At 38.1% G+C, this 27,801-nt stretch overlaps 1 protein-coding gene across 6 annotated transcripts; it reads right to left on the bottom strand.

The window, feature by feature from the left end:
- Positions 1-35: 35 nt before the first annotated feature.
- ikbkg (inhibitor of nuclear factor kappa B kinase regulatory subunit gamma) lies at positions 36-27,605 on the bottom strand. 6 transcript variants are annotated; one of them, XM_057822236.1, is made up of 15 exons: positions 27,307-27,605; positions 26,715-26,855; positions 24,330-24,589; positions 21,854-21,928; positions 21,664-21,765; positions 16,434-16,616; positions 16,022-16,083; positions 12,799-12,846; positions 9,507-9,704; positions 9,262-9,414; positions 4,677-4,749; positions 4,457-4,591; positions 1,700-1,836; positions 644-735; positions 36-530 (listed from the first exon to the last, which is right to left on the bottom strand). In XM_057822236.1, the coding sequence occupies exons 2-15, from the start codon at positions 26,851-26,853 to the stop codon at positions 340-342; spliced, it is 1,848 nt and encodes a 615-aa protein (XP_057678219.1). In that variant the 5' UTR covers positions 26,854-26,855; positions 27,307-27,605; the 3' UTR covers positions 36-339. The 6 variants fall into 6 exon arrangements, with proteins under 6 accessions (XP_057678219.1, XP_057678228.1, XP_057678238.1 ...); XM_057822245.1 differs by having other exon boundaries at positions 659-735; XM_057822255.1 differs by lacking the exon at positions 12,799-12,846.
- Positions 27,606-27,801: the final 196 nt, after the last annotated feature.

The following is a 27,801-nucleotide window of genomic DNA, read 5'->3' as shown; positions in this document are numbered from 1 at the left end:
TTATATAAGCTGCACACAGACTACTTTTCATTGTGTCAAAGTTTCATTTTGTCAGTGTTGTCCCAAGAAAAGATATACTTAAATATCTGCAGAAATGCAAGGGGTGTACTCACTTTTGTGATACACTGTATGTTAATTCAATTAAATCAACTATGAGGGCAAAAAGTTAACACTGCATAGTCTTAAATCTTAACCAAGACAGGTGCAATTGGAACTAGGCGAGTTATTCAATTCACCTAGCAGTGGTTATGATGGTATGGCTGGTGGATGTATGATGCTGGTGGGTTATTTTTGTATTGTTTTTTTATTTTTTATTTTTTTAGATTGACTCTGAATCCTTTACTGTATACAGTCCATAACATGAATTTGCAGTGTGTCCATATCTGGAGCATGGTACTGGCACTTCGGACAGCATAAATCTGGCAGATCCTCAACTCCAACAGCTCCTTGATCACCAGCCTGCACCATTCCAGGATTGCGGTATATGGATGGAGGGGGCGCAGTGTTGAAAGTACCGGCAGAAAATCCACCTGATAAAAAGAGTGTGAGGAGACTTCTCAATAGCAGTATTGCTTTTATAAATTTTCTTTCAACAGGATTCCTTATTAATGTTGATATTATTTTTAATTCTGTGTATCAGTACTCAGTCGTGATGTACCCTGAGGAGGCGTAATGTGTGGAACACGTGCTGGGAAGTCATCCTGATGTCTCAGCTTCATCTGCTCCATACGTACCCTGAAACAGTTGAAACTGTGAATACCTTCATTTATCTGCTTAGGAAATCAATCTGTGTTTAGTGTTTACTTTCCCAGCATAATGGAAAAAATAAATATGTTAAATCCAATTTTGACCATGTGCCAATTGATCACATGATTCAAAAAATTGACTGATTTGCAATATTTAGGGTAATTTTTGCATTATAAGCCGCACCTGACTATAAGCCGCAGCTGTCCTCGCTGTATTATAGGATATTTACATCAAAAGATATTAACCGGTAACACTTTATCTGACAGAGGTATCATAAGACTGTCATATGACCAAATGAACCACCATGAAGCTTTGAACCAATTGGCTACAAAGTGTCATTGCTTCAAGAAGCTTCATTTGGCCATAACTGCTCCCTTGGGGGAGACCGTTAACCTCTGCTGCCAATGGTGTTGTATTTCAACATGCCTCTCAGCATGCATTGCAGCACTACAGATGTAAATAACAATCAAAATAATGTTCTGTGCTAATTAATTCTTCAGTTACTGTTCCAGTTGTTTCATTATTTGCTCGTTATGATATTTGGTAACACAATTTGACAATAGCGCCATAAAACTGTCAAAAGACCATCATAATTATGAAAAGACACTGCCATGAGCATTAATGAAAGCTTCGGACGGATGTCATTTTGTGTCATCCAGACAATTATCTCACTTTTGAATGGATGAAAAAGAACAGAGCTGGACATAAATTGAGTTAGTGACAAAATTTGCTGGCTGACACTTAATGACATCTGTCATAAGCATTCAGTAATGCCCATGATAGGGTCATGTCATATTTATGATGGTCTTATAACAGTCTTATGACGCTGCTGTTAAATAAAGTGCTACCCATTAACTCAAATAAATCAACAAATAAGCCGCACTGGACTATAGGCCGCAGGATTCAAAATAAAGGAAAAAAGTAGCTGCTTATAGTCCGAAAATTACAGTACCTGGATGCAGCTTCCTGTTTCTGTCGATCAATTTCAGCCAAAGCATGTGTCAGCTGATCCTGCAGCTCTTCTTTCTTCTGGTTTAGTTTTTCCCTTGCTTCTCGTTCTGCAAGGAAGTCTGCCTTGTAGATCTCAGCCTAAAGACATTAAGGGTGGAGGAGAAACAAATTGATTAAACCCAATAATGCCATATTGCACTTCAAATCAGAAAACCTTATCCCTCTTCTTTGTCTATGAATTCCAATTTGCTGATGGTTCAGCAGCAAGATTATTTTTCAGATGTATACAAATGGACAGAGTTTAAATATAGAATATTGAGGAACAATGTAATTTTCTTAGCAAAATATTCAAGCAATTTAAGTACTTTACAGATGTACTGTACTGCATATCCAAAATGACAAAATAATGTCAAAACAAATCTTTATAGTGGAAGGATAAGTGGGAAAATCTAGTCAGTATTGTCAAGTTGGGCCATATTGACAAACTGCACCTGAAAAAAAATGGTTTCTTCAAAGTAAAATGTGTTACTAGCTTTGGGCTGCAAACAGTTTGATGAAATACATAACAATAACTAGTAGCGGAGTCAAGCTTCAGTTTTACAGGAATGTAAAACCAATGGTTTATGAACGGTAACATGCTCAGTCAGTTGACTGATGTGCCTTTGAGCTGAGATGCTTCCTTGTTGTCAGAGGTGGGTAATAATGCGTAACATGTACTCCGTTACATTTATTTTACAAACGTTTTGAGAAAAATGTACTCATAAGAGTAGTTTTACTAAGTCATACTTTTTACTTGAGTAGATTTGTGACGAAAAAACGCTACTCTTACTCGCTACTTTGGACTACACAAGAGTTGTTCCATTTTTTCTCTTCATTCTACATATTAAATAGATTTTTTTTGCTAGCGATGCCAAGAGTAGCTCTACCACGCTCAACAATGAGACATCACAACAATAATCACATGACTCCATTATAGGCAATCAGACGCAAGTTTGCCGTTCTATGTTCACCCCAGCCTGTTCAATCACGTCGTGTCTTTTAAGCGCCATAAAAAAAAAAATGAAGTATTTGACATACAGAGCTGCCTTCAACATGACCCCAAAGCGCGGATTTTAAACTCACTCCCAATTTTTCAGTTGGCACTAATTGACCATGGAAAACCGGAGATATGATCCTTTTAATTTCATGATAGTAATTATGAAGGAACTACAGTATTCACTATTCAAAGTAGGATCTATTTTTTTCCACCAGAGGGTACTCATGCTCTTTGGACGAATAATGCTTTATTTATGTTTTTTTTTTTTTTCTTTCATCGGAATTCAATGGTTTTTTCTTATTTCTCAGGCTTAATGTGGTTATGTAATGGATTATTGTATAGCATGGGTCCCCAAAATACGGCCCGCCCCCACATTTGGTCCGGCCCCCTGAACAATTTTTTTTTTTTTTTTCAATAGTGTTATTTATTTCCTGGCTTTTTGTCTGTGAAGAACCCAGAGAGGGTTATTTGTTTATTATCTATTTAATTAATAGTGTTATTATTATTTATTTTTTATTATTACGTTATATTATATGGTACTATATTTAGGGCTGCAGCTATCGAATATTTTGGTAGTCGATTTATCGATGGACAAGTTAGTTCGAATAATCAAGTAATCGGATAAGGAACATGAAAAATTAAAATACCTGAGCTGAGCCTCAAACTGTATGTATATATATATTTTTTTTAAATGAGGATCTATGTACAACAAAAGAACAATTGGCTAACTTACATAGAAAAAGTACGCTAGCTGAAATGCTATAAAATGCTTAAGTTTTTTTTTTTACAATGCTTTTAACAAATGGTTGACACATATTCCCACAAAAAACGGCTAAAAATACCTATCAACTAAATTATGAATGCATTATCAAAGATTAGCTCAAACAAAAACTTAGCTTACGTTGGTCTTAACAGGGAGCAGTTGGATTCAGCCATGTGAAAAGAGGCAGACCAGAGGGAAATGTATCCACCCCAATCAATAAAACTAAATGTAAACACTTTCAAAGTAAACCACTACAACAACACTTTAAACGAATACTCGAAGCAAAAAATTTTAATTCGAATATTTTTTTCTAATCGAATACTCGAGTTAATCGATTAATCGTTGCAGCACTAATTTTGATTTTTTTTTTACTTTTGTTCCGTGAAGAATCCAGAAAGGGTTATTTGATTGTGGCTTTCTGAAAAACAATCAATTTTTACATTTAGGCACTCCTGCAATCGTCACACCTTTTCTGTTACAAACTTACCTCATCAGAGAAGGGAAAAATTATGTGGCCCGCACAGGAAAAAGTTTGGGGACCCCTGTTGTATAGTATCATTATAACAACACCTAATACAGATAAATTTGTGCTCACAAAAACACCATTGTTTAAAAAAAAAAAAAAATCAAACAAAAATGTAATCAATTACTCACAATGTTATTCATTACTTGAGTATCCTTTTCACCCAAAACTATTTTACTTGTACTTGACTACATTTTTTGGACGACTACTTTTACTTTTACTTGAGTAATATTATTTTAAATTAACGCTACTCTTACTTAAACGAAAAGTTTTGGCTACGCTACCCACCTCTACTTGTTGTAAACAAAGTGGTTGTAACATACTCTTTTGGTTTGGAGGTTTTTGAAATGTTAGGAAAATGATCAAATATACCTCAATACCTTCCACTTAAAAAAACTCAAATTCCCCATGAATTGAGTGACCAACAAATGTGTACCTGCGCAGTGAGGACAGGAACAGTCTCCAGTGAGCCTTTTTGTTGCTCTACCTCCTCCTTTAATTTGTCAATAAGGTCCTGCTTCAGGGCTAACGCTCTCTCTGCCTCCTCCAGTCGGCTGCACAAATCTCCTCCCTGGAACACATGGATGTGACAACAGTAATTCGGTATAAGTAACAGAATTAGCATGGGTAAGGGTTGATCATTCGATGATTTTTACCTCACTCTTGAGTATAGCATCATAGTCTCTAAAGAGACATGTGTAGGCATGCTGAAGTTGTGTCAACTTTTTCCTTTAAGAAAAGAACCGATGCAGAGTTAGGAATATTTTTCTATGACAGGTATGTTTATAAACTTTTTGATTTTTAATCAAGCACATTAAAATATATAAGCTGAAATTGATATGATTTGGAGTAAAAGTAACACGGTTTTACTTATTGAATAAGTCATGATAGAATTGCTGCACCGCGACTACAGCCACATTATTTTCAACAGTCTGTACAGTATGCATTTCATCTAAGAGCGTTGCTTTGTTCATAGACTCGAGGGGGTGGAACAATAGCATCATGAAGCATTATTAAAATAGCACCAATATATTCAAGTTAGGGCTGACAAAATTATCAGGTTAACGGGCGGTGATTAATTTTTTAAATTAATCACGTTAAAATATTTGACGCAATTAATACACATGCCCCGCTCAAACGGATTAAAATGACAGCACAGTGCAATGTCCACTTGTTGTGTTTTTTGGAGTTTTGTCGCCCTCTGCTGATGCTTGGGTGCGACTGATTTTATGGGCTTCAGCACCCATGAGCATTGTGTAATTATTGACATCAACAATGGCGGGCTACTAGTTTATTTTTTGATTGAAAATTTTACAATTTTTATTAAAACGAAAACATTAAGAGGGGTTTTAATATAAAATTTATATAACTTGTACTAACATTTATCTTTTAAGAACTACAAGTCTTTCTAGCCATGGATTACTTTAACAGAATGTTAATAATGTTAATGCTATCTTGTTGATTTATTGTTATAATAAACAAATACAGCACTTATGTACCGTATGTTGAATGTATATATCCATCTTGCGCCTTATCTTTCCATTCCAACAATAATTTACAGAAAAATATGGCATATTTTATAGATGATTTGAATTGCGATTAATTACGATTAATTAATTTTTAAGCTGTAATTAACTCGATTAAAAATTTTAATCGTTTGACAGCCCTAGTATCACATTTAAGACAGTTTATGAAAATGAATGTGTGTCAAAATGCTAATTGGACTAGGCCAAAATAATAAAACATGAATACAACATGAATACAAAGCCCTATTCTATGGTTTTTGTGTTTTCCTAAATGTTAAAAGGGAGCGATAACACCTTTATCATGTCCATCCCAGCAGAAAGAATTTTGATAAAAAATTTTCCATTTTTTTCATTTATAGATCAATGGGCGTTTTGATCAGCAATATCATTTTGATATATCAAAAAGCTGATGGACAGAGTAACCTTTAAGAATTGATATTTTCGGACTAATTGAAGATGTGCAATAAGCTTCAAAACAAAATGACTCTGGTGCTAAAATTTGGATACCCTTTGTCATTCTGTTGACTTGAATAGCAGTGGAACTTATTAGCACTGGTTAATTGGAAAGCAAAATTGACATGTGATCTTATCAAGCCTTGAAACTCATAGAATGATGCATGCAATCATGATAAAATGTATTTAATGTGGCCAAGTGCATGTTGTCTTTCTCTTTAAATCTCTAGAGAAGAATGGCAGCATGGGGGTTAAAAACAGCCCTCAGATGATGTGAACAAAAATATTGTTCAACGTCATGGTTTAAGCTAAAAATAAAAAATTAAAAAAAAAGCTATCTCTGATATTTCAGCTGCCGGTTTCCACTGTGAGGAACATAATGAGAACTGAAAGACCGCAAACACCATTCTTGTTAATGGCTGGAGTAGCAGGCGAAGAAGAGATAAGAGATGTCAAAGCGAAGGATGGTGTGAAAGGTCAAAGATAACCCACAGACACCACCGAAAAACAACAACTTCCTTTGCTGCAAATTGTGTCACTCTGCACTCTGACGCATAAGAAGCTTTTTCTGCATACTTGTTACAAACTAACTTGAGGTATGCAAAAGCACATTTAGATAAGCCAACTTCATTTTAGAACAAGATACTGTGGAGTGATGAAACAAAAATGACTTATTTGGTGATTAAAGAAGGCTATTTTCTAAGTAAAGCACTTGCTAGCCAAAGTAAAATTTGGTGGCTAATCTGTCAGGATGTGGGGCTGTGTGGCCAGTCCTGGTACGGGGGATATTGTTAAAAATGAGGGTTGCATGGATTCATCTGAATAGCAACATTCTACAATAACATTCATCAAGCATTCACAATGGGAAAGTCACACCGGGCTTAGAATACTTTACAGGGAACCTCGGACTTAAGACTCGAAGGCTTCAATAAGCCACAATTGTTCTCTTTTACTAAAATATGTTATTAGAAACACATAAAATATTGCCATTGATTTAAAAATCTATAATATTTAGTACATGTTTTGACCTAAGGAGGGCGCAATGTTTTATGGACGCTCGGGGTGATGACAGAGATTGTCACTCGACGTATAATACCGCGTTACTGCAATTCCTTCCACGCGGCAAGACGTCCAACACATGCGCTCATCGGTTAAAAGCGGCGAGGACTTACTATTGTGTTTTTATTGAGTCTTTTATTACCTCTTCATTGCCTTAAAATACTTCTTGCTTAAGCATACTGTTTTGTTGTTGGTAGCTTTAAAGCAGATTGTTGATCTGTTGACCACATTAGTCACGTAGCATATTTAAACCATTCTTATTTGATATTACTGTTTAAGTTTTTTCTTAAGGCAGCTTTAGTATGTTCTGTCTGTAAGCATCTAAACAAAACAAGCTGAAAGCGAACGGCAGTACTTTGGGTGTCAAATTAGTCTCTTGAAGATGTTTCGCCGGTGTAGCACATTTTGGCAGATGACCTTTTTTTTTTTTTACGACTCTCATCTCGTCTCAGACTGTCTTTCCTGTTCATTTTTGCGTTTGCTGCCTGTTTTGTGAAATATTGACAGTGCTGTCATGCTCATTAATGTTCCTCTCTGGTTCAAATTGAAAGGGTTGAAAAGATGGCATGTTTATGTCGCTAGAGTCATACGCTGGAAGCCCAGCAGCGTAATCATGTGATGTCACTAGTTAAACTAATTTTACAAATTGTGTAAAAACAAAAACATCAGGAGGGGTTTCAATATCAAATTATTTTAACACATAATAAAGTTTATCTTTTAAGAACTACAAGTATTTCAAACCGTGGATCCCATTAACATCACAACAAGCAACGATATTGCTTAAAATATACTTTGGTATTTATACAAAGTAGCTACAATGTTCTAGGAGGGCCATCCCAGTCCCCGGGCCTAAATATCATTGAAAATCTGTGGGATGATCTGGAGAGGGCTATCCATGCTCGGCAACGAATAACTGAATTGGAGATGTTTTGTAAGGAGGATTGGTCCAAAATAACTCTATGCAGAATTTCAGAAACTCATTGGAAGTCATAAGAAACTTCTGAATATTGATTTTTTTCGGGGGAGGTGGTGCCCAGATGTTTTCCCCTATATAATTTTGTTTTGATGCATATTGAACATCTTCCAATAGGTAGACCAATAAACCTGATTTCGCTCAATAATTAAAAAAATATAAATAAATAAATACATTAAAAAAAATAATTATATATATATATATATATATATATATATATATATATTAGGGCTGTCAAACGATTAAAATTTTTAATCAAGTTAATCACAGCTTATAAATTAATTAATCGCAATTCAAATCATCTCTAAAATATGCCATATTTTTCTGTAAAAAAAAAAAGTGTGTCTTTTTGTGAACATTATTTTTTTTTTGAGAGATAGGAATATTATTTTTGTTGTGCTTTCACTAAATGATACTGTTCTGCCCAAAGCCATGATGGCAAGTTGGGCAACCATGACTGTCAGTGGTGGCTGCAAATGGTATACAGTATGTTCTGCGTTGTGTTCCATTAGGCGTGTTAAGACAAAGATCGTCTCCTGCTCCGCCCAAATGCATGATGGGAATTTGGGCAGCCATGACTGTCAGTAGTGGCTGCCAAAGGTTAAGCCAATAAATGCGTGGTCCAATGACCGCCTGTGTCCACTCGCATTTCTCTGCCTTTTCGCACTCAATGTGCTAAAACGGCATCATTGAAAACTGTTTGAGGCAACGCATAAACGGGTCATTCCGTGCATGCGTTAATTGCGTCAAATATTTTAACGTGATTAATTAAAAAAATTAATTGCTGCCCGCTAACGCGATAAATTTGACAGCCCTAATATATATATTTGTTTATAAAAATGCTTGAGACTAGTGTGTATGTGCGTGGGTATAAGTGACATCACAAAATGGATGCATCCAGAAGCTGTGTCTTTTTTTTTGTTTTGTTTAAACATTATGATCAGCGGTCTAAGAAAGTCGCAATTTGCATAAGTAAATACTTTGAGCAACTGTCTTTTATATGAATGTCATTTATACAGGTGCTGTCTTGAGCTTTAACGCAGTAGACTAATGGGCAAAGCACTATCAAAATGAGTATGACTATTTTCTGCTGCACACAGTAAAACACAAAAAAAACCCTTTCACAATGTAGCTAAAAAAAAAAAGCCGTTTTGTCAAGCATGTGTATTTTAGTATTAATTAATAATAAAGCTTTCTAAATAGAAGAGACGTGTGCGTGTGTGTCCTCACTTTTCCACAGTGACAACATGTCTCTCTGTCTTGAGAGCTTGCTCCAAACTCTGAATCTGCAACATTAGTTTGTCCTTGTTCACATGGTGCTGGTTCCTCTGCTGCTCCAAGTCTTGTTCTGCCACTTGCAGGGCTTTTGCCTTACTACACAATCTGCTCAAGTACAGAAAAACGCCTCATATAAGCTCAATGCAAATGCTGACCCTCTTACAAATCTTAAAGACATGCTGAAAACAATAACATACTTGTCCTCCATGATTTTGCGCTCTTGCTCACTTTTGTCCAGGCAGCTTTGCCTCTCATTCAGTTCTGCTAAAAGAGACGTTGCCTGAGCTTTGAGCGCCTCACAGTCCTTGTCCTTTTGCTTTAGCAGAGCCTCAGTTCTGTCACGCTGAGCAGAACTCTTCTGTAGGTAGTCAAGCTTTTCCTCTAGCTCACGATACCTACAAATTTAAATTATATTGATTACACTGTGAAACAATTCAAGGAAACAAAAAACCTATTGGTTTAGGTCTGACAGCGGTTCTTTACTAATTATTGCGTGCGGAATCCAAAGCTGATCTCAGTTTTTTCTCAATCACTTCAACCGTTTTTCTTACTTACCAGGTTGTTACTATATGCATACAACTAGCCCTATCCTTAGTAAAAACATGTCTTAATTAACATTGCAGTCATTCCGGTTTCCTTCATATTTCATTGTATGTTATGATTTTAAAACTTTAATAAAAGAGCATGTTAAATACTGTGTTTTTTTTTTTTACATTTTAAGGAATATGGTGATCCAATAGTCCAAAAAAACGAAAAACTGATCAGATGTGGATTCCGGATCCTAAAAATTAGCTTTAAAAACAGCAGTTGGACCTCAACCAACAAATATTTTGCTGTCTAATGTTATGTGTGAATTATGATATACACTCACCGGCTACTTTATTAGGTACACCTGTCCAACTGCTCGTTAACACTTAATTTCTAATCAGCCAATCACATGGCGGCAACTCAGTGCATCTAGACATGGTTTAAGACAATCTCTTGCAGTTCAGACCGAGCATCAGTATGGGGGAAAAAAGGTGATTTGAGTGACTTTGAACGTGGCATGGTTGTTGGTGCCAGAAGGGCTGGTCTGAGTATTTCAGAAAATGCTGATCTACTGGGATTTTCACGCACAACCATCTCTAGGGTTTACAGAGAATGGTCCGAAAAAGAAAAAATATCCAGTGAGCGGCAGTTCTGTGGGTGGAAATGCCTTGTTGATGCCAGAGGTCAGAGGAGAATGGCCAGACTGGTTCGAGCTGATAGAAAGGCAACAGTGACTCAAATAACCACCCGTTACAACCAAGGTAGGCAGAAGAGCATCTCTGAACGCACAGTACGTCATACTTTGAGGCAGATGGGCTACACCAGCAGAAGACCACGCCGGGTGCCACTCCTTTCAGCTAAGAACAGGAAACTGAGGCTACAATTTGCACAAGCTCATCGAAATTGGACAATAGAAGATTGGAAAAACGTTGCCTGGTCTGATGAGTCTCGATTTCTGCTGCGACATTCGGATGGGAGGGTCAGAATTTGGCGTCAACAACATGAAACCATGGATCCATCCTGCCTTGTATCAACGGTTCAGGCTGGTGGTGGTTGTGTAATGGTGTGGGGAATATTTTCTTGGCACTCTTTGGGCCCCTTGGTACCAATTGAGCATCGTTGGAACGCCACAGCCTACCTGAGTATTGTTGCTGACCATGTCCATCCCTTTATGACCACAATGTACCCAACTTCTGACGGCTACACGGTGACCCAAAAAAAAGTTTACACTGCCATAATACAACTTAAATGCCATGTTTATTCAGCTTAGAATTAGCACAAATTATACATTATTGTAAAGAACATGTACAGTACACTCTATGTTTCAATGTGTCCTCCCTTAAGTGTCACAACAGCCTCCAGGCGCCTGCGGAACGCTTGACAGGTCTTCTTTATGTAGGATGCTGTCATCTTTTCCCAAGATCTAACAATGGACCTCTCCAAGGCTGCCACAGAAGTTTGTGGCTTCTTACAGGCAATGTCCTCCGCAGTTGCCCATATGCTATAATCCAGGCGATTGAGATCTGGACTCTGGGGTGGCCACATATCACCTTGTCAATCAACTTTTTGGTCCGCACAGATCGGGTTTTCCAGACCCAGGTTTTCGTGAGGCTGTTCCAGTATCTTTCAGCTTCTTTTTAACTTTGTAGACTGCACATCTGGATATTCTCAGACCGGCGGTGTCAGACCGGCACGCAGCAATTCAGGTACAGCTAAAGTTTTCTTCATTTTCAGCAGAAGCACAGGAATTGTAGAGACGAAAAATTACCAGCTGCATTGAGTGACCTTAATGAATCACTTAAGCATGACAACCTATTTAGATATTTTTCAATGGCTTTTAAACAAGCAGTCAACTGAGTGTAAACTTTTATTTGGGTCACCCTGTACTTTCAGCAGGATAATGCGCTATGTCATAAAGCTGGAATCATCTCAGACTGGTTTCTTGAACAAGACAATGAGTTCACTGTACTCAAATGGCCTCCACAGTCACCAGATCTCAATCCAATAGAGCATCTTTGGGATGTGGAGGAACGGGAGATTCGCATCATGGATATGCAGCCGACAAATCTGCATCAACTGTGTGATGCCATCATGTCAATATGGACCAAATGATGCAGCCGACAAATGTGCATCAACTGTGTGATGCCATCATGTCAATATGGACCAAACTCTCTGAGGAATGCTTCCAGCACCTTGTTGAAGCTATGCTACTAAGAATTGAGGCAGTTCTGAAGGCAAAAGGGGGTCCAACCCGTTACTAGCACGATGTACCTAATAAAGTGGCCGGTGAGTGTACAGTACAACTAAACTAAATTACGAAGAATGTGTAGGTCGTAACCCATCAGAATTCCTGCTTTTATAAAACCAATTACATTTTGGTGTGATCACATAATGTACAATGATTGCAATGATTCTGAGAAAACGGGAAAGAAATGTTTAAAGAGATTTGTTGGAAATGTATTTTTTTTAATGACATGTTTCTCAGTTTTTATATCTTCTCTGTTATTGATATGCAATATGATTTTCTAAGTTTAATTAACATTTACCTGCACAATTGTACCATATTGTCCAGCATTAAGAACATTTCTACTAATTCATTTTTGTTTTAGAAAATATGATTGCATTGAAGAAGAGTTCAAATAATTTTAGTCAGAAATTCTTTTACCAAGATGAAAAAATGGCATTGTAATGTTAGATTATAATTCAAGGTCTTAACACAAATTCTTCCACCATTTTGCAAATGTCTCATCTCAGTAAAGCTAAAATATAGTTGGTCACAACATAAAATGGAATGTTTTGGACTGGGGCTTAACTATTCACAATGTTTGCAGAACAGATAATTAAACAAAGCCACACAACAGGTTACAACAGCCACAGTGCAGAAGGGAGAAGACAGTAGCGAGGTAACATGCACATGACATGCTATAAGAGGAAAAAAGCCACACAGAGCTGTGGGCTCACCTGCCCTGTGTGGCCTGAAGCTGTTCTGTGAGTTTAGCCAGGCTAGAGCTGGAATAAGGAAAATGAATACAGGGAAAAGGAAGGAAGGCCTTAATTACAGAAATAAAACCTGCAAAGCACTCTTGGAAGTATAAGATTTTAAGTGCACATTTAGTTCAGATCAGAGGTGGGTAATAACACGTTACATACTCCATTACATTTACTTAACTTTTTGAGAATTAGAATGTATTTCTAAAAGCAGTTTTACCAAGGCATACTTTTTTACTTATACTCAGGGGTCGCGTTAACCGAATATTTTCCGTCGTTGACCGGTTTTTTAAAACGGTGACAGAAAAAACTGAAGTCCATCTGTCATTTTGACAGGTTGCAATTCACACCCCAGACCACAGGGTGGCGAGTGAGCATATTAATTAGCTATTGTCTCTCTTGATGCATGACGTCGTTGGCCTTACTCGGAGTTTCTTCAAAAAAAGTTTCTTCTTGAGACATTTGATTATGCACAAGCGGGCACGCAATTCAAGTCCATGCGCACCAGGTGGAAAGTGTGAGACTGCGTTCAGGCCACAGCAGGTGAACTGTTAATTTCATTGTTCCATATGTAGCCTACCTACTGGGGCCACAGTCAGCTGTTTTTGTCACTGCGGAGAAAAAGTTACATATTCATCTGCTTGATGTGTGATGGCACGGTGTGGATTCTCTGTTAAGCTTGTTCGGACAGAATATTAACTAAAAATGAATGAAAACTAAATACTATTGAATATGTCATTACTATCTAGGCCTGTTGCGATAACAAATTTTAGTGGGCGATAAATTATCTCATAAATTATTGCGATATGCGATATTATTGTGCCCCCCCCCAAAAAAGAGTTTTTTTTTTTTTTTTTTTTTAGCGTTTATTTATTTATTTACTGTCGTCATCATCGGTATCATTGACAGTTGCAAGATGTTATATGAGCAACCCGAAAAAAACGAAGAAAAGACAAGGGCTGACGAGAGAAGCATATGCTTATCAAGTCCCATCCCCTTTTAACCGATTTACAATTACACAGTGAGAATACAGTATATATTAATAGATCAAGTGCACCCATTTAAACACAATAAATGTTTACTTTTAAATTAAAAAATACCTTTTAAGAAATCACAACTAAAAACAATAGACCATGCCTCTTTCAAGTAAAAGACAACAATATTAATACCGCACAGAAACACATAATAAATGTCTTTCTTCAAGAAAAATGAAAATTGCACTTAATAACTGAAGAATTTAGGCACATAGGTATAAAGTTGCAGTAACAGTAATTGCACTTCAACAACAACAGAGAAAAATAGACTAAGTAAGTAGCAGTAACAAAAATTTGGCTCCCAAAGGTATCAAATATCATTTAACAGAGGTAAAACGGTCTCATTTCTTCAGCAATGTAGCGGACTTCACTTTCCGTGAGGGAACGCTATTTTGCGCGGTGTCGTCTGTATTTCTCACATCAAGCGAATACCTCTAATTGTCAATTAACGTGACGAGGAGGCTCCGCTTGTTGCGAAGCAGTTTTCTTACTAAGCAGTGAAAACTGGACAGGATGATAGTGTTTCAAATGAGAAAGTAGATTTATTCTGTTGGCCATCTTTGTTGAAAAAACCTCCAGAAACATTTTGCAGACTGGTTCGTCCTCTTCCTCATTCCGCTCTCTCATTGCTGTGCGCCGACAGTGCACTCGGTCCTGCCTCCGTCCATTAAATGACGGCCACTCAAACTCAAATGTATAAAACGAACATACCCAGAAGTCAATAAAACACAGTGGCACAAGGAAGCTGAACTCTAAACAGCGCTGTCAAGCACGTCTGCCACACATCTGCCGCAAGCGCGTGCGTCATGCGCGCACGCACGCACTTTACAAACGCACGCGCACGCACGTGCACGCGAGGCGATAAATCACAGCAGGAAAATTACAGTCTTCATTTTTATATACCGCCCGATAAATGGAATTATTGCATATTGCGATAGGCTTATTATTATCATTTTAAAAATTTAAGTGACGGGTAAAAATAGATTATGACCGGATTTTTATGACCCTGTCAGTCAAAATGACAGACAACGAAAAAGTCTAGCGCAACCTCTGCTTATACTTGAGTAGATTTGTGAAGAAGAAACACTACTCTCACTCCGCTACTTTGGGCTATAACAGAGTCGTTAACATTTTTCCTCTATAAAGTATTTTGCATATTAGATTTTACTTTATTTTCGCCAGATGTACCCACCGTGGCTCTACCAGTTTCACCAATGAAACATTGCAAAAATAATCACATGACTCCACTATACCAATCAGACATAAGTATCATTACATGACCACATACAAGCTTGTGCAAGTCCTGATGTTTTCTCCACTAGAGGGCACTCATGCTCTTTGAATGGTTGATGTTTCATTTTTTAGATTTTTCTAGTCTGAATTTAATGATTTTTGTGAGATTTTTTAAAATAGTACAGTACAGCCTATTATTAATAGCTTATATATATGACGTGCTGAGAATTTTTTTTTACCATTGTTTAAAATAAAATAAAAAAATCTGACATTTAAAGCATTTACTTATTACTTGAGTATTCTTTTCACTGAATTAAGGCTGCAACAACTAATCGATTAAAATTTATTCAAAAAATTAGTTGCCAACGAATTTGATAATTGATTTTTACCGGCAGCTATTAGCTGTCCCGTATGGGTCTTTCTTTGTGTGTAACGTAAGGCTGCGTGCACGCCAGTGATTATAGCAAGAGAGAGAGAGAGTTCACCGCAGTCTGCTACACTCAGGTTGGGTTGTTAAAACAATAACTTTACTAAGTGTTTTATTTTTGAAGGAAATAGTTATCCATTTTGTCTTCATTGTTAGTTACAACATTCCTGAAACAACTTTAAGTTAAATTGTGAAGGTCATTGAAAAAAGTGACATTTATCCAATTAACCGATTAATCGTTTAATTAATCGTCCGATTAATCGATTATAAAAATAATCGTTAGTTGCAGCCCTACACGAATATTTTTTTTACTTGTACTTAAGCATTTTTTTTTTGCATGACTACATTTACTTAAGTAATATTATTTTGAAGTAATGCTAATTTTCTCCCCACCTCTGGCTGAGATTGAAAATTTTTACATTGCAAAGTGTTGTTAGGACATTTTTAGTAGAGTTTGAGTGAAAGTAAAACCACGATAAAAAAAAAAAAATCATCATCATACCAGTCAGAGGAGTGCTGAGCCTCAGTCCGATGTTGACCAGCCTCCTCAGTAGCATTGCTTGCCTGTCACAGAAATTCATGTAAGCCTTTCGCGTAATAATTGATTCCAAGCAGCTCCTTGTTTCACAAAAAGTAAAACTATAGTAAGCTATAATTAAAAGTCTTTAATTTCCAACTAAATGAACAATGTAACGTATATTTTACCTCTCGATAATTAGGTTTGCGTAATTTGTTGGTGTCAATGTAAAGCATAACTACTTTTGTATTTGTCTTACTATTTATTAAAATGGGAGGTCTTTGTTGAATTAAGTTTGTAACCTTCCATCAGTTGACCAAACAAACTCAAATTAATCGATAAATCACCCAGCCCAAGTTCATGGTGCACAATTTGTGATGAGCTGGATGACCGTTACCTGTGCCTGGGACAGTTTGGCCCACAGTTGATCAATGCAGCGACGCATTCGCTCTCTCTCTTTTTCGCCCTCGTCCCTCTGCTTCTCCAGTTCTTCATTCTTCCTTTTGAGCTCTCGCATGCCTTCCTCCAGCTTTTCTTTGTGGCTCTTCACTTGTAGGACATCGATTGCACCCTCAACGAGCTGTAGAGAGAGAAATGAAAGGGGACAGCCAACTGGATGAGCATATGAAGGGAAGTAGGGAACCAATACTAAAGAAAGAAAGTGGATTGACTAGCTCTATAGTCATAATTGGCTGAGCAGAAATAAATGAAAATGTTCTTAATATTCCTGAGCTGGTTAGAAAAAGAATTTTAAACAAGCATTGCAGTGTAGTTTCTTTAAAGTGATCCTCGATCTTTATGACAAGTAATTCTTAAAAGATAAATATTAGTATGAGTTATAAAATTATTTTAAGTGATAGGTCGCCATTCTTGTTATGTCGCAGTGCGTGACGTCACCGGGCCGAACTTCCAGCGTGTCACTCTTAGCTACCCCAACACGACGTCGGTTCTGCCCTTCCAATTTGAACCAGATCGGAAAAGTGAAGACCAGGACAGCAATGTCAGTCGTTCACAAGATGAGCATCAAAGGCAAAATGAGAACAGGAAATACAGTACATTATAAGAGAAGAATTGGGCATAACTGGTGATGTACTCGCTGCAAGTGCATCTCATTGACAACGGAGCGAGAGAGTGTATGCTTTTGAGAACTCTGGTTTTTGTTGGCAGATCTTCAAGGTAAGATATTGCGTTTTCAAACTTATCCCAGTATAATTATGTAGATTGTTAGTGTCCAGAGCTGTTGTATGCTTTACATACAGTACAAGCCAACAGTTTGACGGGAACAAATCCTGGAATCGAGTGTAATCCATGTCTTGTACATTGTAACGCGTGGTAGGTAGGATACGTGCATAAAAGTACCAAAAAGGGGAGAAGCTTCCACTTATGCACATTTATTCACAAAAAAAATATTTTCACCTTGACCACTCGTCACTCGGGAGCTCAGCGGTACGCACACAGACGAACTCCAACATAAAAGTAAGGTCCATGTCAAAGTCACTGTCGTCACTGTAGCGTGCCATAGTGCGTTAATTATTTGGTAAGATTTGGGGAAACCTCCCACGAAGAATAGTCGAGAAAAAAGATAGCAATAGTAATCCAAATCCGCGTTTTTTCACTCACTCGAAGATTCAGGAATTAGGAATTAGACTGATCTCATGGCAATGTTGCAACTGCGATCAGGCCGTCGAATCCACAAAATAGACTGATCTGAGTAGCCGCTGTGGGACCGACAAATCCAGAAATTAGACAGTCCAAAACCAATATTGCCACCGCGGTGGGACCGTCGGATCCAGAAATTAGACGGATCCCTTACTTGACTGAGGATCCAGGAAAAATGTCCGGGCGCTAGTTGTAACGTGTGGTAGGTAGGATACCACAAAGAGGAGAAGCTTCCACTTATGCACATTTATTCACAAAAAATAATCAATTCCACCTTGACCACTCACGTCACTCCACTTGTTACCATTTGACTGGAAATTGCATCCAAAAGCAGCACATCGTGGCATTTTACTTCGCGAGTTTAGGCAGCAATACGCAATTGTTGTATACGCTACACATTTGGAAACATCCCATTTATGTCATCACTGCGAGCCCGCAAAACATGGCGCCAACTATCGGTCAAAATGTGTACTAAATATTATAAAATATTGCCATTGATTTAACATTTTATGTGTTTCTAACAACATATTTTAGTACAAGAGAACAATTGGGGTTAATTAGAGCCTACATGTACTTAAGGTAGAGGATCACTTTAAAGTATTGGATAACTTTATGAAAGCCAAGAAGGATTAGTTCAATCAAGCCAACAGTTAAGCGCTCCATCCAAATGCGAGCCCTTGCTTGCTTTTAGCACCACCAAAAATCTCCCAAAAATGGCCTCCTGTTGGATAGATAGGAATGCTACCTCAGAAAATATAGCACTGGAAACGTGGTGGTAGATCCTAAGAACTCAGATGCTGCTAAGTGGAGAGGTAAGAAGAAGTAGTCCTTGTGCACACGTAAAAGGCATCAACTTGGCCAATCATCCAAGTATAAATTCAAATTTGAGGCAATAAAAACGACTGTCATGAAAACCTCTGACCAAAGTGAAGATTTGGGAGTCCTCTACGAAATGTGTCTACAAACAATAACTGTTGTTTTACGTCTGGAAATGTCACTACCTGGGAAGAAATATGTTTTTACTAAGGCTGTCAAATGATTAAAATTTTTAATCGAGTTAATCGCAGCTTAAAAATGAATTAATCGTAATTAATTGCAATTCAAACCATCTATAAAATATACCATATTTTTCTGTAAATTATTGTTGGAATGGAAAGATAAGGCACAAGACGGATATATACATTCAATATACTGTACTTAAGTACTGCATTCTTTTATTATAAGAATAAATCCACAAGATGGCATTACAATTATTAACATTCATTCTGTTAAAGGGATCCACGGATAGAAAGACTTGTCGTTCTAAAAAGACAAATGTTAGTACAAGTTATAGTAATTTTATATTTAAAACCCCTCCTAATGTTTTCGTTTTAATAAAATTTGTAAAATTTTCAATCAAAAAATAAACTAGTAGCTTGCCATTGTTGACGTCGCCGAGCGGGACGTCACATGGGCCACCTGCCGTTCTTACAGTGTCTTTAACTACGTACGGTAGTGATTGAAATACAACATAAGGTATCAATGGAGAGTTTTAAATTAATTAGAGATCTGGCCAACGAGTGCGTTTTGCCCCTCGACTGACGCTGTACTTTCCGGGTTCATTGTACCTTACGTTCATTTGAGTGTTGACTTCACAACGTACGAGACCTCTGATAGTTTGTATATTGTGACTAAATATTGCCATCCAGTGTATTTGTTGACCTAAACAAAATGTTTGAATTGAGTTTGACCAAAGTTTAAGTAAGTTTTACGTGCATAGCTATTTTGTTTGGAAATGCCAGTTCTCTTTGCATTGAGCGCTTTTTTTTTTTTGTGAACATTATTTTTTTTGAGAGAGGAATATTCTTTTTGTTGTGTTTTCACTAAATGAAACTGTAGCGACAACTGTTCCGCCCAAATGAATGATGGGAAGTTGGGCAACCATGACTGTCATTGGTGGCTGCAAATGGTATATTTTCTGCATTGTGATCAATTAAGCGTGTTAAGAAAAAGATCATGTCCTGTCATTCTTCCCCACGTCGCTCGCCACAATACTTATGTTTGTTGTGAAGGAGTTGCCAAATCTTATGCCAATAAACGGCACGGTCCAATGAACGCATGTGTCCGCTCGCATTTCTCTGCCTCTTAGCTCTCATTGTGCAAAAACGGCGTCATTGTAATCTGTTTGAGGCAATGCATGAGCGGGTCATTCCGCGCATGCGTTAAATGCGTCAAATATTTTAACGTGATTAATTTTAAAAAATTAATTACTACCCGTTAACGCGATAAATTTGACACCACTAGTTTTTACATCACATATGTTACCCTCATTTATATTCAGAAACAGTCAAGCTGTTTCTTGTCCAGGCGTTTTTTTTCTTGCTTGTTCTTACAAGCTCAGTTCCTGCTCCACATACAGGAACACAGCCAAAAGACGGCATTAAGTGTGGTTAATTCCCGCGGTGGTACGTATGTATTAGGGGTCTAACGGTACAAAAAAATCTTGGTTCGGTACGTACCTCGGTTTTGATGTCACGGTTCGGTTCATTTTCAGTAAGAAAACAAAATATAAATGTGCTGGTTGTTTATTACACTTTTGTGCTTTCAACTGTGCCCCGATCTACCACTCAAGAGATCTGATGGACTTAAAAAGTGGGTTACGATTGCATATTAGTTTGAAAATCGACCGGATCCACCGTATTTTTACACAAGTGACTTCCGGTCTGCTAGCTAGTAGTATTGACACAGGAGGGCCGCGTCTCGCGTCAAATAATAAACTGCCATTCTTTTCGCGTGCATTGCGTTGAGCCGCTTCTGGGACGCGTCTAACACGCGGCCGCACTGCGACTGGTGTGCATTTGCTGATTGACTTTAACGCCCGCATTTCACTGCGTTCTCGCGGCGGCCACGGTGTTGCGCCGTTGACGTTTCTGGGTTATATACTGTTCTACCGTGTTGGTCCTCATTATAGTAGAAAAGATGGAGTAAATATAATCTACGTAAAAAAACTAACCCGATCGACTCACAGCCTCGAAAAGTAAGGGTTACATTTAGGGCTGTCAAAATTATCGCATTAACGGCCGCTAATTAATTTTTTTGATTAATCACGTTAAAATATTTGACGCAATTAACGCGCATGCCCCGCTCAAACAGATTAAAATGACAGCACAGTGACATGACACGTGTTTTTTTTGTGTTTTGTCGCCCTCTGCTGGCGCTTGGGTGCGAGTGATTTTGTAATTATTGACATCAAAAATGGCGAGCTACTAGTTTATTTTTTGAGTGGAAATTTTACAAATTTTATTAAAACGAAAACATTAAGAGGGGCTTTAATATAAAATTTCTATAACTTGTACAAACATTTATCTTTTAAGAACGACAAGTCTTTCTATCCATGGATCGCTTTAACAGAATGTTATTGTTAATGCCATCTTGTTGATTTATTGTTATAATAAACAAATACAGTACTTATGTACAGTATATTGAATGTATATATCCGTCTTGTCTTTCCATTCCAACAATAATTTACAGAAAAAATTTGGCATATATTATAGAAGGTTTGAATTGCGATTAATTACGATTAATAAATTTTTAAGCTGTGATAAACTCGATAAAAGATTTTAATCGTTTGACAGCCCTAGTTACATTACGTCAGAAACTCGTTCGGTACGCCTCCGTTCCGAACTGAGCACCCCGTACCGAAACGACTCAATACAATACATGTACCGTTACACCCTTAGTATGTATGGTTTTTTTTTTTAGGATTGAAAGGACAGAATATTAAGTTTTACAAAAAAAAAACAGTTACGTGTGGACACTGGACAAGGCCTGAAATCTCAACAGAAATATCATCTGAGGGATCCATTTTGTTTTGTTTTCCATGGGCCATTCGGACATGATTTTCGTCTCAGGAATGACTCGGGAAAAAGTCAAATAGATAGATAAAGAACATTTGAGTTAGAAAGCAGGGTTTGAGTGAGCAGTCTCACCTGGCCATTCTCCCTCCCTATTGACCCCCCCGATACCTCTGTAAGGGAGCTAGAGGGGGTTGGGAGGGGACTATTCACGGAGCTATATATACTTGCATCACCCTAGAACAGACATGCTCATTAGATGAAAAAAAAAAACTAAAACATCAGAATCCACAGCATATGCTGCAGGTGTCCACTCTTATCTTACCAAGCTACGGGGAGGAGTTGTCTGCGTATGCTGATCTGCTTCCTCTACTTTCTTCTTTTCTTGCTTATCTGGGATCTGTAGGAAGAAATAGAGTAATTCAGTCACTTTTGGTTTTGGAAAACCAGGAGTTTAGCAAAAAGTGCTACAATGAATGGGCCTTTCCCATTAGGCATCCATTACAGTTTAGCCACTGTTTTTGTATTTTTACTCAATATTGATCAATTCGAAACGCAAATCTGTTCACTTTCTTTACCAGTAAATGTTGCTGACGTTAGAGCATTAATTGACCATTAACTTGTTCTGTGGATCGTATTGAAGAACACAGAGTGTGAACTTCATTGTTAGCATACACAGTGTGCACACCAGGTTTCATAAATTCTTTCTGTGGACTGTGTGCTTATAGGTTTAAAGACAGGATTTTGCTTTTACAGAGTTTAAATAAGTTTGTGGCTTGCTAGAAAAGATTGTCACAGTTAGACGTCCAATCCATATGAACTGAGAAGGGCTGGCAATTCAATTCAATTCAATTTTATTTGTATAGCCCTATATCATAACAAGGTTGTCTCAAAGGGCTTTGCAGAGGCAATATGGTACACAGTCAGAAACAGTAGATGAATTAGTAAAGTTCAAGTCCTGGGCAACCCCTATCCTTAGACCCTAAGGAAAAACTCCAAAAACCATTTGGGAAAAATGAGAAACCTTGGGGAGAACCACAGTCAGGAGAGATCCACTCCCAGGACGGACAAGCTATAGACCCCACTCACATGACGTCACAACCACGCCTCCGCGCCATATTGTCCATCAGCTCGTCGTGTTTACGCATTACCGCTACGTAAATTCCTCCTATTATGGCGTGTTTTTCTGCTCGTTAACATTAATAATCAAAATGGTGAAGGCGTGTGTGGCGGTTGGTTGCAGTAACAGAGAAGATAGACGGAGAGACTTGAAGTTCTACCGTATTCCGAGAGACCCGGAGAGGAGAGCGAGATGGACGGCTGCAATTCGACGAGAAAACTGGGGTACTCATTTTATATCTGGTAAGATGCATTTAATATATATTTAGAGGGTTTTGGGCTGACAATCACAATTAAGATCATTGCGAGGCTAATCGCCGAAAACATACAGTTTCAAATTCAAGATGCTTATTTCTTCCACCATCATTATTTTTTCAATAATATTTAGCTGGTAACAAGTGAAAGAAGCTGGCCTCGTCTACGGATCATCAGTTAAACAGGGGTGTCCAAACTTTTTGCAAAGGGGGCCAGATTTGGTGTGGTAAAAATGTGGGGGGCTACCTTGGCTGATTTACGCAGAACAATATATTTAAACAAATTTTAGCAAGCCCTTCTGTGTGTCACATTTGCTTTATTATTATTATTTTTTTAATTCATAATTTCAGCAATCTCACCTTTGTGGCGTTCTCTTTCGACACTCGGGCTCTTGCGAAATACTGCTGCTGTGAAATTAAACTAGCTTCAAGTTGCTTTCATTTCTCGCTGCGTATCTTCCCTGTAATGTTGTCGTACATATCAGCGTGTCTTGTTTGGTAATATCGCGTCATATCAAACTCTTTGAAAACAGCGACTGTCTCTTTGCAAATGAGGCAGACACAGTTGTTGCGTATTTTAGTAAAGAAATAGTCCAATATCCACCTATCCTTGAAGCGTCGGCCATCGCAGTCAACTTTTTTTTTTAATTGATTGTCGCCATTTTAGAAAATTGGAAGTAAAGGGTCACACGGGGTAATGTTGCTTAGAGTGCTGCTCTTAAAGTTTTTCAAAGTTTCGTGAGAATAGGCAGAGTTTCTGTGGACAAGATAGTTGTAGATATCAGGGTAGCAGATGTCAGGCACAGACGTGAAGACAGCGGGTCGAAAAATATCGATTTAGGCATCAAATATGGATCTGGCGAATGGATCGACCGAAACTTTTCCACATAATGCCTTTTATGCAACACATCCAATGAGTTTACAGCATCTGAAGGCACCGGGGCTTCCATGAATTGCACTATAAATTGCACGATAAATTGAGACCATTGAGAATACGGACACACAATGACGGACAATATGGCAGAACAATACAGCGACACGTCATTGTGTGACGTTGGTGAGTGGGGTCTATAGATGCACCAGGACTGATGGTGGGTATTAGCAGCAGGAGGTCCAATTTGTAGAGATGCAATGGAATGAAGAAACAAGAGGAGGTCTATCTAGCCCAGAGGTTCCCAAACTATTCCACATCGGGCCACTGTGGGTGCTGGATTTCTTTCCAACAAAACAGGACGACACATGTGTACCAATCTGGTGTTTTACAAGTGTAATCAGTTAATTGTAGTCAGGTGCTGCTTGTTTTAGCAGAAACCTCATTGGTTAAACGGTCTGTGCTCAATCAGTAGGAATGATCATCACTCATCTCGATTGCATTATAGTGAAAACCAAAATGAATTGACAAGATTTACTCATTTTAAATGAACCAACCTGTGTTGCATCAAGAGGACCATTCTTTGTTGGAAAGGGTCCTTCAGTCTGACTGGAGCTACTGCAGTAGCTGGATGAAGACGCTGGTCCATTCACAAGACCTTGTAAAGAGTGGTTCTCCTGGGCCAACCTCTCCACCAGAGCCCTAGCCTCTTGGAAACGACAACTGAGAAATTCCCTGTCCTCCCTAGTCTTTCGCTGCCAACCTTCCATCTCTTCACAGCGCTGACGCAAAGCGTGGTTGCTCCGCCGCAAGGCATCTGAAATACAGTAAGACGGTAGTGGGCGCAATTTGTCAAACTGATATCACACAATGAAGTAATTCAGAGGTGCTAAGTTGGTAACTGATCAAATGGCCAATTCTTAAGAGGTGTACTTTATTTAAAAGACTTGAATTAATTATGTACCGTACAGCCTAATCTAAATTTGTCATACAGTACAAAGTTGCTTGTTTTCTTTTTGGTGTCACTTTTGATGACTGGTTAACACAGAAAGCCCGTCCGTCTCATCAGACCATAGGATATGGTTCCAGTAATCCATGTGCTTTGTTGACATGTCTTCAGCAAACTGTTTGCAGGCTTTCTTGTGTACCGTTTTCAGAAAAGGCTTCCTCCTGGGGTGACAGCCATGCACACCAATTTGATGGAGAGTGCTGCGTATGGTCTGAGCACTAACAGGCTGACCCCCCACCTCTTCAATCTCTGCAGCAATGCTGACAGCACTCCTGTAACGAGTCTAGAGCTGAAACGAATACTCGAGCAACTCGAGTAACTCGAGTTTAAAAATTGATCCGAGTAATTTTATTCACCTCGAGGAATCGTTTAATTTTGCCAGCTCTAAGCATCACGTTTTGCCCGTACTACTTTTAATGCGGGACAACACGCTGACGTCACGTGCCTAGAGGAAGAAGCAATAAAAAAATACCTTACTGCAGCAGACAGCCGTCACAAACTGCGCCGACGTTGCTAAAAACTACGCCCGCATGTTGCTACGGTGGTAGCAGCATAGCAGGTAGCGTCTGATGCGTGTCATAGATATCACATGTACGTAGAACTAGATGCGAAATGACCGACTCGGCGGCATTAACAAAACAGCCGCCATCTTAAAGCAGTACACTTCTTGGCGCTCATAAATAAGATTAACGTTACTTTCACTCGCTCACGTAACTTTATCCCTGCGGAGGGCTAGGTTTCTATTCATTATGACCACTGTCAATGCGTGGCTAATTCTTACATACAGGCTTTATTTAATCTGTGAAAACAGCGCTGTAGAGTGATTAGGGTGTAAAATAAAAAACATAACAATGCTGACTGTCAATTTTAGCTCAGTAGTCATTGCTGGATAAAACACCTAGTAGCACTGTTGCCTAATGTGCTCCAATACTGCACAGCATTTATTTTGAACACTGCAAAAACTCAAAATCCTATCAGGACTTACAGTTTAGACTAATTTAAAACTTAACTACACCTGATAGCTTGACACAAGAGGAAATTCAATTGAAACACGTAGGAAAAACACCTAACTTTTAAGTCATGTGTGTTATCCAGCGTAATGACATTTTTAGGTAGGAAATTATATATTTTATAAGAGCTAAAAGTTTTTGGAGTGAAAGCAGTGAATTAGCCTTTTTTTTAAAGTCACATTTGAGATGCAATTGTTGGCTGTTTTCAACAATGTACATCGAAAATAAAGACATTGATAGACTGAAAATGGTTCAATATTACATGAAATGTCTTGTTTTCTCATCTATATGTATAATTGCTCTTTAACTAAAAAAAAATGTTTTATCAGATTACTCGATCAATCGTTAGAATTTTCAGTCGATTACTCGATTACTAAAATATTCGATAGCTACAGCCCTAAACGAGTCACATGACATTTTGGAGGGAAAATGACAAGCAGTACTCAATTTGGACATTTAAGGATGTACGTTTTTTTTTCATAGGGGTGTACTCACTTTTGTTGCCAGAGGTTTAGATAATAATGGCTATATTTTGAGTTATTCTGAGGGGAAAATAAATTAACTCTATTATATAAGCTGCACACAGACTAACTTTCATTGTGTCAAAGTGTCATTTTGCAGTGTTGTCCCATGAAAAGATGGGTGTGGGGTGTACTCACTTTAGTGATACACTGTAGCTAAAAAGCAGAGTATGAGCGGGAAAGAACTGAATGTCATGCGAATATTTAATTTACAACCAACCTTTAAACACACCATTATATGTATAACTGCTCAGATTTATATGTACACTTTTATGATGGCAATAATCCTGTAATATCAAAGACCAGATAGCACATCTTTGTGGGGGTAAGTAAGGCCAGCTAGAACAAAGAAAATAATGGAGTGATCCCCTGCCATGCCAACATTGAGTGCCGACGAGGTACCTCTGAGCTGCTGATTGTCCCCAAGCAACCGGGTGACCACTTCATTGGCTGCCAGCTCAGGTGGGACCCTAAGCGCCCCCCCACTATCGTCTCCTGACATGTCCCACTGCAGTGCGCCATCAGGTTGGGGCTGCACCATGCCTAAACACACACATAAGTGCAAAATCTTATACAAACAATAGGCGTTATCGTGACATGAGAATGTTTATTTAAATTCAATTTAAACTTCAGACCACGCCGGACTGGACCCGTGAACCGTAACACAACCATCAGTACCGTACCAACATGGATGGGAGAAACGTCTTCTGTGACCGCAAGAAAACATTACGTCATCCTCATATTGGATGGGGGAAACTGAGGACTAGGAAATACTTCCCTGTACAGATTTTTTTTTCCATTTACCGTTTTTAATGTAAAAGAGAAAAGTAGCAAACAAAAGTACACGAATCATTTACTGGTACAGTATTTGAATATCTGGAAAGTAATGATGCCGTGTCCCACACAATAATAAGACAAGGTAAAAACTATCATATATGAATAAACAAACATAAACAATACGTTCATAATCTGACTATGAGGGACTTCTTGTTACCTTTTATTCTTTTCCAGCGTTGTTATCCGGAAAAAAATGCAGCCAGGGAGTTACTCGCTAACAATCAGATCGAAACCAGAGGTGGATGGCTACGACAGTTAGCCACTTAGCTCACTAAACTAGCCTGAAATGACGGCTTCTGGAATTAAAAGTAATTGTTGACAGTAAAAAAACAGACAATAAAAATAACATAACTCCAATTAATTATCAACCCCTATATTTTGTTCTCATAAATCATTTGGCGTGGGTTGAGATTAACTGTAAAACACATGACGAGGCCAGTGTTGTTAGCACAGGAAATTAACTACATAACCCCGACTTTTGACTTTCAGGCAGATCATTCTTGAGCGCTAGCACAGCAAGCAAAACGTTTGTCTGGGAAAAAAACATACTAGTCTTTTGAACTGTATGAAAACATTATATTCTTTGAACTGTATGAGAAGGACGAATTATGTATAGTAGTGTAACCAGAATAGGTGGAAAATTTGGTTTTGC

This window comes from Corythoichthys intestinalis, chromosome 2, assembly GCF_030265065.1.
Source record: "Corythoichthys intestinalis isolate RoL2023-P3 chromosome 2, ASM3026506v1, whole genome shotgun sequence".
Lineage (NCBI taxonomy): Eukaryota > Metazoa > Chordata > Actinopteri > Syngnathiformes > Syngnathidae > Corythoichthys > Corythoichthys intestinalis.
Note: the sequence above shows the minus strand (reverse complement) of the source record. Positions and strands in the feature narration are given on the sequence as shown.